Genomic DNA, 15,374 nt, shown 5'->3' on the forward strand with positions numbered 1-15,374 from the left:
CTATTGACAGTCTCGCGCAGCGCGAGAAGTAGTCGCGAGGCTAACAAAATGGCGGCCTTGCGAGAAGATACGTCGTCTCAAGAGCTGCAGTTGTCAAGTACAACTGTTGTTAACATGACAGATTTACAGCTTTCGGAATGTTTATGTCCAATATGTATGTCAATTTTGATTGAGCCTGTTACTATGCCGTGTTCGCATGAACTCTGTATGCCGTGTTTTCGTGAAAATGTTGAACAAGCAAACTTTACTTGCCCGATGTGTCGCGTTCGTATTAGCAGCTGGGCAAGAAAGAAAACTCGCGAAAAGAAATTGATCAATCAAAAAAGATGGGAAAGTATATTATCGGCGTTTCCTGAAAAATGTAGAAGACGCATCGAAGGCCTTGAAGATGAAAGCCAGGATGAAGGTAACGCAGTGTTCTTGACACAAACACCAAAACAATTGTCACTGTCGGCAGACGGCAGATTTTTGAAGCAGCGCGCCAAATAAATCGGTCGCACATATGTATGGTGACACGCCCACTTTCGTTCTCTCAGCTTCGCCGTCTGTGTAGTTGAATTTGATTTTCTACATTAGAGATTTGGCAGTCTTATCTTCAATTTGCGTGTATATATAGAAAAAAAGCAAAACTGTGCTGTTGTGTTACTTGGCGAATTGCCAATATTGCCATGACTCATGAGAAAGGCAATGCGTGTGTTGTTTACAATGTGCATATTTGACAGTTTGGCTATCACAATTTCATTTCATCATCCCTTCATATTGTTTTTTTTCCAGAAATTAGTTCTCCAAGTAAACCTCACTTGTGTGAACCAGGGGAAGTCAGAAGAGAATATGAGAAAGAAATGAAAAAGGTACTTTGGGTATAAACAAAATCCTATTATTTTTTGTTATTGTTTAAATGGAAGGTCAAGACTGCAATAGTTTTGAAAAAATAATGAAAAAAAAAATAATAGGTGCATATCAAATTAAACACAACTTTTATAATAGAGCCCTACATGCTTTTATGGATAGTGGTAGTCCAATACAAGTCTGTGCTTCTGCTAAGTGTTTAACTATAACAGTAGAATTGTTTTTCTTGGACGATGTATTAAAGCCCCTATTCAGACCACCTGATATGTTTCCTGTTTGTGTATTTTGATCTTTCATGAATAAAATCTCCACACCACTGTCTCTCTCTGTAGATGGGATTGTGTCTATACATAAGCAATTCATTTATTATTGCTGTAATATTCAGGTATCTGCCCATGTCGGTTGCTAATGTTTGCATGAATTTTCGAGTGGAACAAAAAATGACAGATTCATGCAGGATGTTTGCCAATGGTCCATCATGTTATTGTCCCTGTCTGTTTTAATACACAAATTAACACAATGAGAACATTGACAAAACTACATGTATGTATGGGGTTCTAAAATCTAACTCTGTTATGTGAAAGTGCAACTCGTCGAATGTTGATTATTACACTCTTCAAAAGGGTCGCAGTGTACATCACGCTGCGAAACAGCATATTTTGATTGAAAGACCACTTGTCACAGTGTAATCACGTGGGGGACACTACATGTATATGCGTGCATTGTTTCATGTTGATATAAATTCTCAACATTTTGGAAACCATTTTATTCTGAATTTGAGTTGATTATTTTAATTTAATTTTGTGTGTGTTCATTTTCGTAAAAAAATAAAACAAAGGGTCACACTCCATGAAGCAGTCAGTCAATGTCTTGTTGATTTCTGACACATACAGCCTCCATAAGAGAACAATTTTTTCCTGCACGCCTACTACATAGTATTACACAACAACTATTTGCAGCTCATTACGGACACTTAATCATTGTATCATTTACTTTAAATACTAAGTAAATGGAATGTTTCCAGACAGTCTAGAAAGTTATACAAAAAGACCAACAACCAACATTGTTTTGGCCATACCAATCATTGTGTGCTTCATCAAAAAAAATTTGTCACCTGATGACAAAAAATACTCAGCATATTTAATGTAATATGCATTTATTATTTTTATTTTATATTCTAAAAGAAGTTTCAAATAAAACAAACACAACTGCATTGCTTAGTAGCAAATACCCCGAGTAATCAAAGTAGCGCAACCGGTCATGCTGCTTTTCAAAATTGATTATTGCTTATTACTCAGTAGTGATAATAATGTACAAAAAATAAATTTGTTGAATTGTTATGAAAAACAAGTAAAGTTCAACTTAGTTTCATCGTAAGCGATTGATTCCGGTCACGTCATGTAAATGCTCAGTGTGATACAATATCCACCATGTTTTCTCTTTTACACAAGTTGACCTGATAGGTCCAATTAATTAACCAATCAAAATGCTGCATGATGCCAACATGTTCAATTACCATAGCTCACTTAAATGTGTTAATGTTAATGAACGCAACCACCAAGATTTGCCCATGTTGTTTTACGATCTTTTGGCTTGATTTAGTTTAATTTAATATTGTTTACAGTGATAACAGCTCATTGTCGAAACGAAGTTATACCAATTCACGCTAGTCGCAATAAACACCATACTTTTGAATAGGCGGCGTCAAAGATTACGGTGAGACTTTTAGGCATCAGAAAAGATTGAAATAACGCGTTAAAAAACTGCCGAAAAATCGCCCTGGGCAAATTTACGACAGAATCTGGTACATTAATAATTGAACTTGATTATGCAATCTGTCCATACATGTTGATTTCAGCTGTGTATCAAAACAGCTGGGTGAATTCACAATGTTACTCACCCAGACAAGTTCCCATGTGGCTATAACTTGCAAAAATGTATAATGGTTATTTCAAGCAAGTCAGTAGCAACAAATAGAAATTTTGCCAAGAATGGTTGCGCGAGTTCAGCTGGTTATATACACAAACCTGAAGTTCAATAACATTAACATATTTAAATTAGCTATGAACACATTGGCATCATCCATCATTTTGATTGGTTAATTAGCAAGTTGACCTGTCAAAAAACGTCAGGTCAAAACATGGCGGATATTCATGGCAGATTATTCTACAGCATCGAGCGTTTAAAATGCGACCGGAATCATTCGATGAAATAAGTTAAAATTTATTTGCATTTCATAACAATTCAACGAATTTATTGTTTGCACGTTATTATAATCATTACTAGGTGATAATCAACAATTGTGAAACACAGCATGATCGGATTGCGCTATCGCGATCATTTGCTAATGTAGTTGTGTTCGTTTTTATTTGAAACTTCTTTTAAAATAATCTTTTGCTACTAATTAAATAAAACAAATTGGCGCTCGAGGTTCGTTAATGTGATTTTTTTTTTTAGAATGATGCGCTGATGACACTGTAATGAAATTTTATGCGGCCTACTTTTTAATTCAGCAAGAAAAAAATGTATAAAATTTTAGATTAGCTTCTGTAATATTTTCTTTCGTTTTGGTGGGTCTAACTGCCGTCTTTGAAAGTCGGTATAGGTGGATTTTTCAATGAAAATACAAGTCCCTAAAAAATGTTTGATTGAAATTTTTTTAAATTTTTAACCCCAAATAAGTGCGATTTTTTTAGTCCCCGCTCGGACAAAGTTCAAAAACAGGGTTATATCTATATCAGGGCTATATCTCAGACATCCATTGACGGATTTCATTCAAACTTTACATGAAGACATGTCTTGCATATGCGCGTCAAGTTACTTTTTGATCAAAGCAAAAATGGTTGACTGGCGGCCATTTTGGATGTAAAATTTGCTATTTCTGATACCTAAATGTGCCCGGAGCTGTTTCTCAGAGATGACTAGGCCAATTTAGATCAAAGTTGGTATGATGATCATACATATTGGGTTATAGTTGCATGTCAGATTTTTTCTGTGATTCAAACTAATATGGCTGACTGGTGGCCATTTTGTTTTTCGTGATACCCATGCCTACTTTCCCATGAATGCAATGAACATTTCTGTTTAAATTTTGTACAAAGACAGTATACCAATAGATACATCAACATGAACATTAGTTTTGTAATTTGATTCAATATGACTGCCCAATGTCCAATTATTGTGTAAAAGCACTAAATCATAATTTTTTACAAATCCATCTCCTATTGTTTGTTTCATTATAACTTCAATGACTTCATCAGCATCAAATTGATATGTCAGATCACAAAATTTTGGACAGGGACTGTGTCATTAACAATAACTTGTTGATGAGGTTGTGAGGATGAATTTACATTTTTTGTTATTTCATTAGATCTGGACTACGAGTAACTTAACAAAGTTAACTTCTGCTTACCAGCCATATCTGCATTATATTATATTATGGCGAATAATATATATTTCTGTAATGTAGCTTTTAATAATTGTATTATATATATATATGGCAATAATGGAAATAAAGTAAATAAATAAATAAGTAACTTAAAACTTGGTTTCTAGTTGCAAGAATTGAAGAAAAAAGAGGCAGCAATGGAAATCCGAGCAAGTGAGGAGCTCATTAGACAATTACAAGAAGAAGAAAAAAGACAAATTGAAGAGAGAAAACGATCACTGCAACTACAGCGTCTAAGGGATGAAGAACTTGCAAAAAAACTAAGTCATGTCTATCAGGTATATGCATCTTCTATTTAAAGGGACTATGACATTTATAAGCTTGATTTCACAACAACACCATTTAATCAAAGCCCAAAGGCCTGAGCCTTCAAAAATGTGTAAACATGTTTAGCTTGAGCAGAGTTTGACCTTTGATGAATTCTGGAGATTGAGCTCAGCCATCTTCAAATTATGTGTCATCTCAATAGTCAATAATGTTAGTAATTTTTGTGTGGATTGTGAAAATAAGTGTTGTTCGATGGCAGTGATTGGCTTACCTGTTTCTCGAGATATGTAGTTCCTGTCTTGAGCAACCATCATGTCATGCTATCTAGATTTTCAAATATGGAAAATATATTGATTAAGCGAAGTGCCCAAAACGATTTACTAATATATTCATAACTAATCTTTTCGATATACCATACCGTCATGACAATCAACGCGAACACACATAAACAGAATGTTCTTGAGAAGAAATGAACTGACGATGAGACTCTGTGCTACTTTCTGTTATTCTGTAATCTGCACTTTCTGAATTGTTTTGGTATTGTTTTATAAGCATAGAAATATCATGTATACCTTCCTAGTTACTGCACTAGTAATCATAGATTTTTGTATATTCTTAACAAGTACAGACACTCCTTAAAGTGTAACTGAATTGGGCCAATTGACTTTTTTGTGTGCAAAAAATATTTATAAACAACATTATGAAAAAAAATCAAGTGAAAATGGTATATAAATTGGGTAAACAGTCAATGATATTCCAAAACTGGGCCACGCCCCCCTCTCCCGTCACCTTCGAGTTTTTTCGGCATTACGAGTGTTGCCGAAATGGCGCCACCAACGGGACCATAAAGCAGGAGATTGCTAGCAGACAAGATTGTTAACCATTTTCCATACGCAAGCGTTTAGTAAACCAGCATACAGTACAGTTCTTGCGAAAGCTTTGGCCTTTGTGGCATCATTGTCGCCTACGCATGGCTTCATTGTCGCCCCAGCATCGCATCATTGTGGCATCAGCTTCGCGTCATTGAAAATTGAAGCTGTGCTCGCCTCGCTTATTTTGTGACATCATCGTGGCCTCAGGTTCGCAGTCTCATGGCATCAACATGGCATCAGCTTCAAAGTATTGTGACATGAGTATGACCTCATTATTTTCACACAGTAAAGGAAAACACATGTAAAGAAGTTTGATATATAATCGATTTGAAATTCAGGGCGGTAAGGGGAATAAAATAATAAAATAAAATAATCAAGAGTAAAATGACATTTTACTAAAAAGATATCTTGTTGAATTATTTTAGTGTTGCGAGTATTGGGCACCAACAACTTTGTGAAGTAAATTACAATTGGCAAGGTGACGAGTGTCGTATTGGCTGCAAGGAAAATTGTGATAAATTTAAATCACACGATGCAATCGTCGTTCGGATACAACAAAATTTGCTATATACGAAATGAAACTGTTCTTGTTATAAAATTACCTTTTTTTCACTCATTTTATTTGCTGGTAAGAGAACCGATCCCATGCCTGGACTATTAATACATGCAAAACCCACTTACGCTGCCTGGTGCGTCGGCGTTGTCGCCAGTCATCTTGATACAAAGTTCCAAAACAAGTGCGTACATTCCCACCTATGATTGGATGGTTGTGATGGCGTCGGTCTTTGATAAAATTTGACATCCAATTTTCAAAATTAAGTCACGATCAGCATGGACGTATTTGGTGACCAGCCGATGAACAATTTGAAAATTATGATTCACACGGAAGTCCTTCGATACTGAAAATCGTCGACCCCAGCCTAGTCTGGTTTATCTTATTTCCCAACTCACAAAACTGATTTGTATCTCAGCCCTGTTTTTTTTTCTTTTTTTGAACTGAGGTCAAATCCCATCCGTTTGTCAAAACATGGAGCTCCATGGTCAAAATATGCCGATGTTTTTTCAGTGAATAATTGTGAAGCCTGTCACAGTGCAAAAAAACTTAGTGAATCGACGCCGGAGATTGGATGGTACGACGACCCTTCAATTTGCATCAAATATGCTTTGTTACAACACCATTGATTGGATGAGAGTCACCTGATCGGGGCACGACCTGGGTCACAGAACCATATTTGTCCGTATTATCGACAGAACTTTGCGAGAGAACCACACCCACATTTTCATCCATTTTTAGCGCGGAAGTTGCCAACAAATGTCGAAAAACTCATGAATTTTATGGATTCGAATAAAATAAAGCTAGCGATTGGCAAGACTGGTTAAAATATATATCCCCCGATGCTCTTCGATTTTTTTTCTTTCAAGGTGAGAAATGGATAGTTGAAGTTCCATCGATTTCAAGGCGACTATTCCACTGCAATAACTCTACGCACTGTTGTAGTTTCGAGAGGTAAAAATATATATAATAAATAGTACTTGTTTCATTATTTGGTTTTACAGCAAATTACGGAACATGATCCCGGTGAATTGCTATAAATAAATGCTGATTGTGTTGAATGGCGGACGTCGGGACCGTTTGGAGAAACCAACAGGGATCGATATTCCAAACAAATTATTGGGACACGGTCGGTGGACCTTTCAAACAAATGAAATTATTAACGAAAGACAAGATTTTTCTAGATATATACGAACATGTATATACCAAATATATGCAAAATTGACAAATACACAAATACGTGTAATACTAGTATTATACTTTTATGGTCCTTCGGCTTGTCTTCTCCTTGGGGGTGGGGGGGGGGGGAACAACAATAATTCGAATTTACGGCTTCAGTGGACCAAAGCCGTCAAGAACACCAGGAAATATTGGAATGGACCTTCTCCTCATAACGTTATCTGCAGTGCCCGAATCATTTATCAGTACGTATCATTTACGCCCGAATCATTTATCAGTACAATTTCATTTGTTTCGATCTTGCAGTTGTAGGTATTCGCGTCCTACCAGTCGCACACAAATTTACATTTTAGAGTGCAGATTTTCTAACATTATTGATACATTGTTCAGGTGGAGTTTAATAAAAATAACAACGTTAAGATTTTCGGTCACGATGTTTAAACTCTGTGCCTGTGCCTTAACCGGGTGCCTGAATCGTCATGGTCATTTTGGTAAGGTACACTATCACCCACATCGCGTATTTTCTCGCAGGTTCAAACCTGTATGGGCCACTTTGTCCCTGGCACTGTAAAACAAAATCGTGACATCTCTCGTTGTCATCATATTCCTCGATCTCATAACTCTCGTCAGACGATGATAAGTGTCGCTTTCCGAGCACTGCATGCATATAGCGGCCATTGTGAAACGATGACAAGTTCCCCCCGTGACGTCACAAATCACCCTTGCATGCTAATTAGGTACTCTAGCTGAAGCCTCGTTCTGAGTCGGCCAAGAAATTGGACGTGGGCGTTTCCTTATCCAGAACATTATTATTGATCGTTTATTTAATTTATGTACATTTTTCACTTGTTTTTTTTTCATAATGTTGTTTATAAATAAATTTTGCACACAAAGAAAGTCAATTGTCCCAATTCAGTTACACTTTAACCCAGTGTTAGCGACTGTTTCCTCCTGTGTGCATTTTGGTCTATCCGATTCACAAACATACAAGATTAGTTTAAATCTTAGCCCGTACTTTGTGTAGTGTGAACACTACTTATATCTTTGGTCCTCAATAGAATTAAAATCCTGACTTTTCACTCTCAGGATTATTAAACCCATTTTTTTGTTGGATTGGAAATTCATTCCTCTAGCCAGGGTATTTATTTGCTGTTAGATAGTTGCCCTACCATTTTCGCACAAACAAACCAAATATAGTTACTGTGTTTGGATGTCATTGCTATATTAACTATAATAACATGTGCAGACGTATAATAAATTTATTTACACCCTGAAATTGCTTGCTGGCAAAAACTGGTATGATTTTCATGCAATTTTTCTTATATTTGTTATCTGTACCAATTTCATTTGTAGGATGACGATGTCTTATTTGAGCCAGAACAAATAGTTGTTACTGATGAAGAGTTAGCCAAGAGACTTAATGATGAAATTAATGATACCTATGTACCAGTGGGAGATGAAGAATTGGCTAAAAAGCTGCAAAATGAACTTGATGAAGTACATGTAAGTGTTATAAAACCAAATTTACGCCGTAATATCTAGTCTTGTTCACAATTGTATGCAGTAAATAAAATGATAATTCTTGGCTGATCATCTTTTCATAAGTTTCTGAAAGTATTTTTCCAGACACTAACATGGAACTGCCTAATTTAGTCAGTTAGTAACATTTTGATATCTTCATTCATAGGTCCCACAGGGTCAGGTAATTTTTTTTATTTACCTGTCACAGCTAAAATCTGCCTGTGTGGGACATGTGGACAGTCCTTAATTTCGACCCCTAATTTGTATAGTACTACCGTATTCGCCTGTTTCTAAGCTTTCAGATGATGTATAGGTTTTTGGTAGTATGCTTAATAACTTTTAGAGAAAGTCTGTATCAAAGAATAATGTTTAACATGTTTTACCTCTGTTTCTACCTTAACCGAGTGAGTCGCAACCTACAAGCAACCTGCACGAAGGCTCACCTGAGAAAGCTCTAAATTGTAGTTAAAATTGTGTTTCAATCTCATTGTCAATGAAATATGTAGTAGATTATAATTATTTGTTTGGGGGTTTTCAGTATAATCCTTATATAAAATCATGTATGTTTTTCGCACCACATTTAAAATTCAGCTAGGCATGAAAAATACTTGACATTGTGATAATAGGTTGTTTTTTTTGGGACAAAAATGGCCATCGGCCAGTTAAATTTCATCAAAACCCCAAAGCAGTTGAGATGAATATTCACAACATTATGTCTTGCCTTGATACAAAATTTAAACTAAATAGATGTAAATGTATCTGAGAACTGGTGTAGAACACACAAGTGCGAAAGTGGCTAGTTTGAATCAAATTTTGAAAATAAATTATGATGTGACCCACTGAGTAAAGACAACAAAAACTAGTTTGAGAAATGGTTTAAGGACACATGAAAATAAAATCTATATAAATGCCAGTTGGCTATTTTAAATCAAATCACTCATGTGTGAAGTTTGAATTAAATTGGCCATGCCTAAGCAATGGTGATAAAATGTTAAAAATTTTGGAAGGAAAAAATTGCCAGCAGTTGGTCAGATATTATCAAAACCAAAACCAAATCAACATGCATATGTAGAACTTTATGCTCTGTCAAGGCATGTTTGAGAAAAAATTCTGGATAAATATTCTTTTAATCCCATCACAATATGGGAATAATTGGTATTCTTGGTGAAGATTTCATAATAAGTGCATCTTGAGTGCTCTCAGGATTTATCACCTAGAATCCCACTTTTTTCCAAGATGTGTTGTATTCTAAACTAGTCATAAGGTAGGAGCTTCTTTGTGGCATATGTATAGCAACTATATCTTCAATATTTGGTTTTGTACTTTTCCCCATATAGTCTCCTGGAGTTCATGGGACATCTAAGAAGCGGTCTGCCAGTGGAGGGAAGAAAAATAGACCAGAAAGTTCTCCCAGTATAGCTGAATTTTTTTCTAAATCTCAACCAAGTAGAAGCACCTCATCTGATATAACAAGTCCAGAATCATGCATATTGGTTGAGTGTATGAGTGAGCCAGTGCCTTACAGAAGTTCAAGTGAAATGACATCTAACAGTGGTATGTCAGTTCAAAATGTGGAACAAGGGAAACTTACTCCTGTTAATGTGTGTGGAAGGAGTAGTAACACAAGTATTGACAGTATATCCCCAGAAATGAATCATTTTAAGCCAATCCATGTATCACCTAGAACCCCACCAAAGAGACTGTCAAATGGCAAATTACAGCAGCCTGTCATTGTTTACAGTACTCCCCTGAATCTTAATAAAACCAGATTTAACAGTAATGATGACAATGACTGGCTACAAAGTTCACCTTTAGTGATGGCCAGATGGCTGAGTTTGACGGAGGAAAGAAAAAGACAAGTGGAAAACCAATCCAAAGCCACCATGACAAACCTAGAATTTTCTAGGATATCTCCTCACACTGTTAATGTATTCAAAAAAGAAGGGACTGCTATCATACCAAATCTAGTTGAAAGACAAACTGCAAAGAAAAATAAAGCATCAGCAACAATTTCATCCAGTGAGCATTCAAGTGAGACCCCTTCAAAGAAAGCTAAACATAATGACAAACGTGCTAAAGCATTCAATCGTTCTAATTTAAAAATGGAATGTGATCCCTTTCAACTCCCACCCGTTCTTGTGCCACAGCAAAGCATTTCTCCAAATCAAAACAAACTTGGGTTTGAAATGCCTGTATTACAGTCACAGACAGACAGTGAAAGTTCTGTAAATTTCAAAGTGGCAGTTGGTAATCGTAACAGAACGCTTGACAAATCAGGAAATGTTGATGTTGATATCAGACATACCTCGAATAAACAGTTACCTACTAATTGTTGTATGCCTAGGAAAGAAACCAGAAAATCCAAGGCAAGAACTATTAAGGACATGTTTGTTGGAGATAGCTTTAAAAGTAAAAGTGTCAATGAGCCTTTAGGCATTGAATACAGTAGCAACAAAGTAAATGATAAAATGGCTCAACATTGTGACGTATCTACAGAACCAAATCTGAACTCAATTTGCTCAACAAAAGAAGCAAGTATGCTTGAAGACAATGCTGAGAAACATGTGTCTGAAATATTTGTGAAAGAACACAGTGATAATAGTACAGACAAAAATCACAACACCCCTAGAAAAAGAGGAAGACCTAAAAAAATATCAAAACAAACTGCAATCATTACTGAGCATGTTACATCTGGGAAAACTCGTTCTAGCAACAATCAGATTGAGATGGTCTCTAAACTAAACACTGTTTCTGAACCATGTACTTCCAAACTAGATTTATCAGTAGAGGGAAGCTGTAGTACTCCCAGAAAGTGTAGATTTAGTCGTGAAAATGAGAGTGTACTTAATCACGATATTATAACACATGAACAGAGAGAACCTCAGCCATTACATAACTCAACTAATGCCAATAATCAAAGCAAGAGGCAGCTAAGCGGTGACCGAAAAAGTAGTCGTAACAAGAAAATAAAAACATGCCACAGAGGAGCTATTGATGAATTTGCTAATCCAAATAAAACCAGGAAGCTCTCACAGGAGGAAATTGACTTTCAGTTGGCTTTGAAATTACAACAGAAGTTTGATACTGAACAGAGGAGTGAAAGAAATCAAGTTAACAGAACAAGGGGATCTCAAAATGCTTACATGTTGAGAAAAAAAACTAGGAGCCCAAGTTCTGATCCTGGATTGGATGTCACATGAAAGCTCTTGCATACTTCTTACCCTTTTACTATTTAAAGATAGATCTAGAACAATTCATAGATTGCATGCATATTTCCTGATAATATTTATGAAAATGAAGGACATAAGTTATATGTTGAGTTCTTTAGAGTGATATTTGCATTGTAAAGCAACTCTTAAAAAAAAATTCAACATGCACTTATCAGTATCTAGCATGCTGATATTCAATTTCCACTTCTTAATTTATCAAAGGTATTTTAATGAAATTGTTTCATTTATAGGTCATTTTGTATATATATTTTATGTATTGGTCATAGGACACCTTGATTATTTTGACATTTACATGTTAGAGACATTTGCTATGAAAAAAGCAACTCATTTTTAGGCAGACATAAATGTACTGGTATTTGCTGTACTTATTGGAACAGCCTGATTGTCTGTTCCACAGATACCTCAAGAATGGTCAGTAAAACATTTGCGTACGAGTCAAGGTTTTTTCAGTAATACAATACTTTACTTCATAATTGTATTCACATTTGCAGTTGTTAAAGAAGACTGAGCAGAGCTTGTGGTATGATTTTGTCCATCAAATTGTGACATTTGATCAGATATTGCTTTCCATAACCTACCAATAATTTTGTTAAACTTTTTTTCAATTTTTTAAAATATATATATATATATATATATATATATATATATATATACCAGTATATACAAGTGCAGTGTGAAGAGTTGTGAGAATCTTTCTCCACTGTAGTTTCTTGTGACATGATCCAATGTTATTGAATGGACAATGCATCAAGTCTGTATAATGATATAAAGTGCATATTTATAACTGAAATACAATAGTCATGTGAAATTATAAAGTTCTTCCCATGCCTGGGTGAAATTAGAACACTTTACCTATTTGTATATGTTTTATGTTCATATATGGAGGAAAATGACAACCATAGACAGGGCCCATTAGTATTCTGACATATTGAATTTACTATTATCATTCTGGAAAATAACAAACTACTAGCTTGACACTTAAATAGTCTGGAATCCTTATTTTAACAGTGAAGCAAGGCTGTACATGTTGCCAGATCTTGTCCTAGGGAAACACTCATTAAATCTAATATAAGTTGACCAGTGTGTTTCTTAACTGTGTACATACAAATAAGTACTGATACTGATAAAAGTATCAGCAGAACTTTGGGCCTTCTCATGAATTGTTAATTCTGAGTTCTAAGACAGGATCTGCACAAGTGGTCATTAATCACTTAATTGTTGAAATTGAGTATGCACAGGGCATGGTGGTAAAAGAGTATATTCTATTGGATTGTTAACGGGCATTTTATTTCTCCAATCCCAACTTATATATCAATGTGTACGTCCACCACAAGGAATCTCCATGGCTCTTATTTTAATGCAGTATTTGTTGGCACTTTCTGATGTGTGTGCTCAATACCCATTTGATGACTTGTCATAAATGTTAGAGGCTCTTGTGTTTGCAGAAGCATTTATTTTATAAATACCTCAAGTAAATACAAAGCTGTAGTTTGTCTCCTGTAAGCAGAATTTATTGATACTAGACTGCAATTTACACTGCCATAAGAATAATTTACACATTTTTGTATTTAATAATTTTGAACATGATTTTGTATTGGCACTGTTTAGTCAGTTCATAAAGTTCACGTTAATAAATCATCTGTTAGGTACTAGTACCTACATAACAAAAAATTGACTATATTTTCATATGGTATATCAAAATTCTCAAGTTGTACAGCTGTGGATCAACATGGTAGATACATGTATAGTCATGAAAAAACTGTTAAGTCTTGCATTCCTGGACCTTTTCTCTAAATAGAGCAACATTATAATTTCAAGTTTCACGGCATATCTGTACCACAATGATAAAATTAAAATTCTTTTAACTTTACAAGCTCATTCAATGTGAAACTGATTGACTGGGGGTGGAGTTAAGCAATCATAAAATGTATTATGGAAAAAGTAAATACCAAAACCGGTTTCAATGTTTCACCCCCCCCCCCCCCAATGGGTCATCCTGTTTCGTCTATTTTGATATACTGGTGGTCCTGTTAGAACATGTCATTAGGACCATAATTAAAATTTTTACACCTTAAATTATGGTGAATATTTATTACTACCGGTATTATAATTCAGGAAGCTGGGGGTAAACTAAGCAGTGCCATGGTAAAATGGCTTTTCAACACTTAAAAGGTGCGGCCTGTACTATTTTTACAGACATGGAGTTGCAAGGCTTTATTGCATTGTGTTTATTCTTAGTAAATATATTTCATTTGTTTGATGTCCAGCATAATCTGTGGGAGCCTGATATTTATTAAGAAGTGTTTTTTCCCCCCATTGACAGCAGCAAGTTTACAATGATGTCACCAAATTAAACTAGGAGTAGCTTTAACCATTGCATAAAATGTTTCCAAAAGCGTTTCTGAAAATTGTAGTCATTTTATTTGGAAACATTATGCCTGGTTAAGTGTAAGATGACACTCTTTAACTCCACTCTATTAATGTAAAATTTGTATTGAGTATGTTATCTAATATTGTATAAATGTGCAATGTTGTACTTTTGTCACTTGACTGATCAACAGAAAATGTTAGGTCGCATCACAATAACAGCATGATGTCTTTGCATGTCACTACCATCAATTAAAGAATTACGGTGGAACTTTGCAAAAATGTATGTGACTGTAATTGTAGATTACAAATATGAAGACTTAATGTAATAGTGAATCTGTACTTCAATTTACACTTATCTGTGGTCTGATGGGCTTTTTCCAGTATTGTTTGAGCTTTAATTTGCACTTCTGTCTCCTTGATTAAAATTTACTACGTTAGTCAGGCAGGAATATATTTTAACAGTACGGCATATCCTCTACTTCAATAAGCTGATCAAATTAACTTATCACTATTCCTATCCTTACTGTGTAAACTTGATGAGCTATCTACAGATATACACATTTACCGGTACATATTATTCCCTCATTCAGCTTGGGTAAGTACAAGCCAAAACCTTTCCTATATAGGTTATGCACGTATTTGAGTCGCTGTAATAAATCAATGGATATTAGGCGAAATTGAGCGGTAAACCCCACGGCAAATTAGATTATTTTTACCACCATGAAGTATCGTAATATGTTTGACCCACTGTGCCCAAAGAACATGTACATTGTTTGGCTATTTCTTCCGTATGAAGTCAAAGGTTTCTATTTCCATACATGTCCAGGAGAGTAGCACCAACTTGCTATGTTAAAATATGATAATTTAAAAATTGCTGATGGTTAAGGGTAATAAATGTTCACCACTCAACATAATTATGGCCCTAATGACACACCATAGTCAATAGCAATAGACAGTAGAGTCCAGCTGGACTTGTAGTCCAATCAAATAACAGTTGTAATTTTGAAGATTTATAACTTGTTAGATAGCAATTGGTCACTTTATATGTAAAATAAACACTCTATCACATGACTTGGGGGGAAAAA

The 15,374-nt window shown here is 35.2% G+C and overlaps 1 protein-coding gene across 1 annotated transcript; it reads left to right on the top strand.

Annotated features, from left to right (window-relative positions):
- Positions 1 to 27: 27 nt before the first annotated feature.
- On the top strand, positions 28 to 14,568 carry LOC102803140 (uncharacterized). The gene is made up of 5 exons (XM_006813142.3): positions 28 to 406; positions 775 to 851; positions 4,405 to 4,575; positions 8,522 to 8,671; positions 10,027 to 14,568. The coding sequence occupies exons 1-5, from the start codon at positions 49 to 51 to the stop codon at positions 11,887 to 11,889; spliced, it is 2,619 nt and encodes an 872-aa protein (XP_006813205.1). The 5' UTR covers positions 28 to 48; the 3' UTR covers positions 11,890 to 14,568.
- The last annotated feature ends 806 nt before the right edge of the window (positions 14,569 to 15,374 follow it).

Source organism: Saccoglossus kowalevskii, chromosome 1, assembly GCF_978046115.1.
Source record: "Saccoglossus kowalevskii chromosome 1, keSacKowa6.1, whole genome shotgun sequence".
In the NCBI taxonomy this organism is placed as follows: Eukaryota; Metazoa; Hemichordata; class Enteropneusta; family Harrimaniidae; genus Saccoglossus; species Saccoglossus kowalevskii.

Excerpts from the sequence above, each read along its gene's own strand:
- LOC102803140 (XM_006813142.3), top strand. The coding sequence starts at position 49 with ATGGCGGCCTTGCGAGAAGATACGTCGTCTCAAGAGCTGCAGTTGTCA. Across the intron at positions 407-774 it reads AGATGAAAGCCAGGATGAAG|AAATTAGTTCTCCAAGTAAA; the intron begins GTAACGCAGTGT and ends TTTTTTTTCCAG. Across the intron at positions 4,576-8,521 it reads AACTAAGTCATGTCTATCAG|GATGACGATGTCTTATTTGA; the intron begins GTATATGCATCT and ends TTTCATTTGTAG.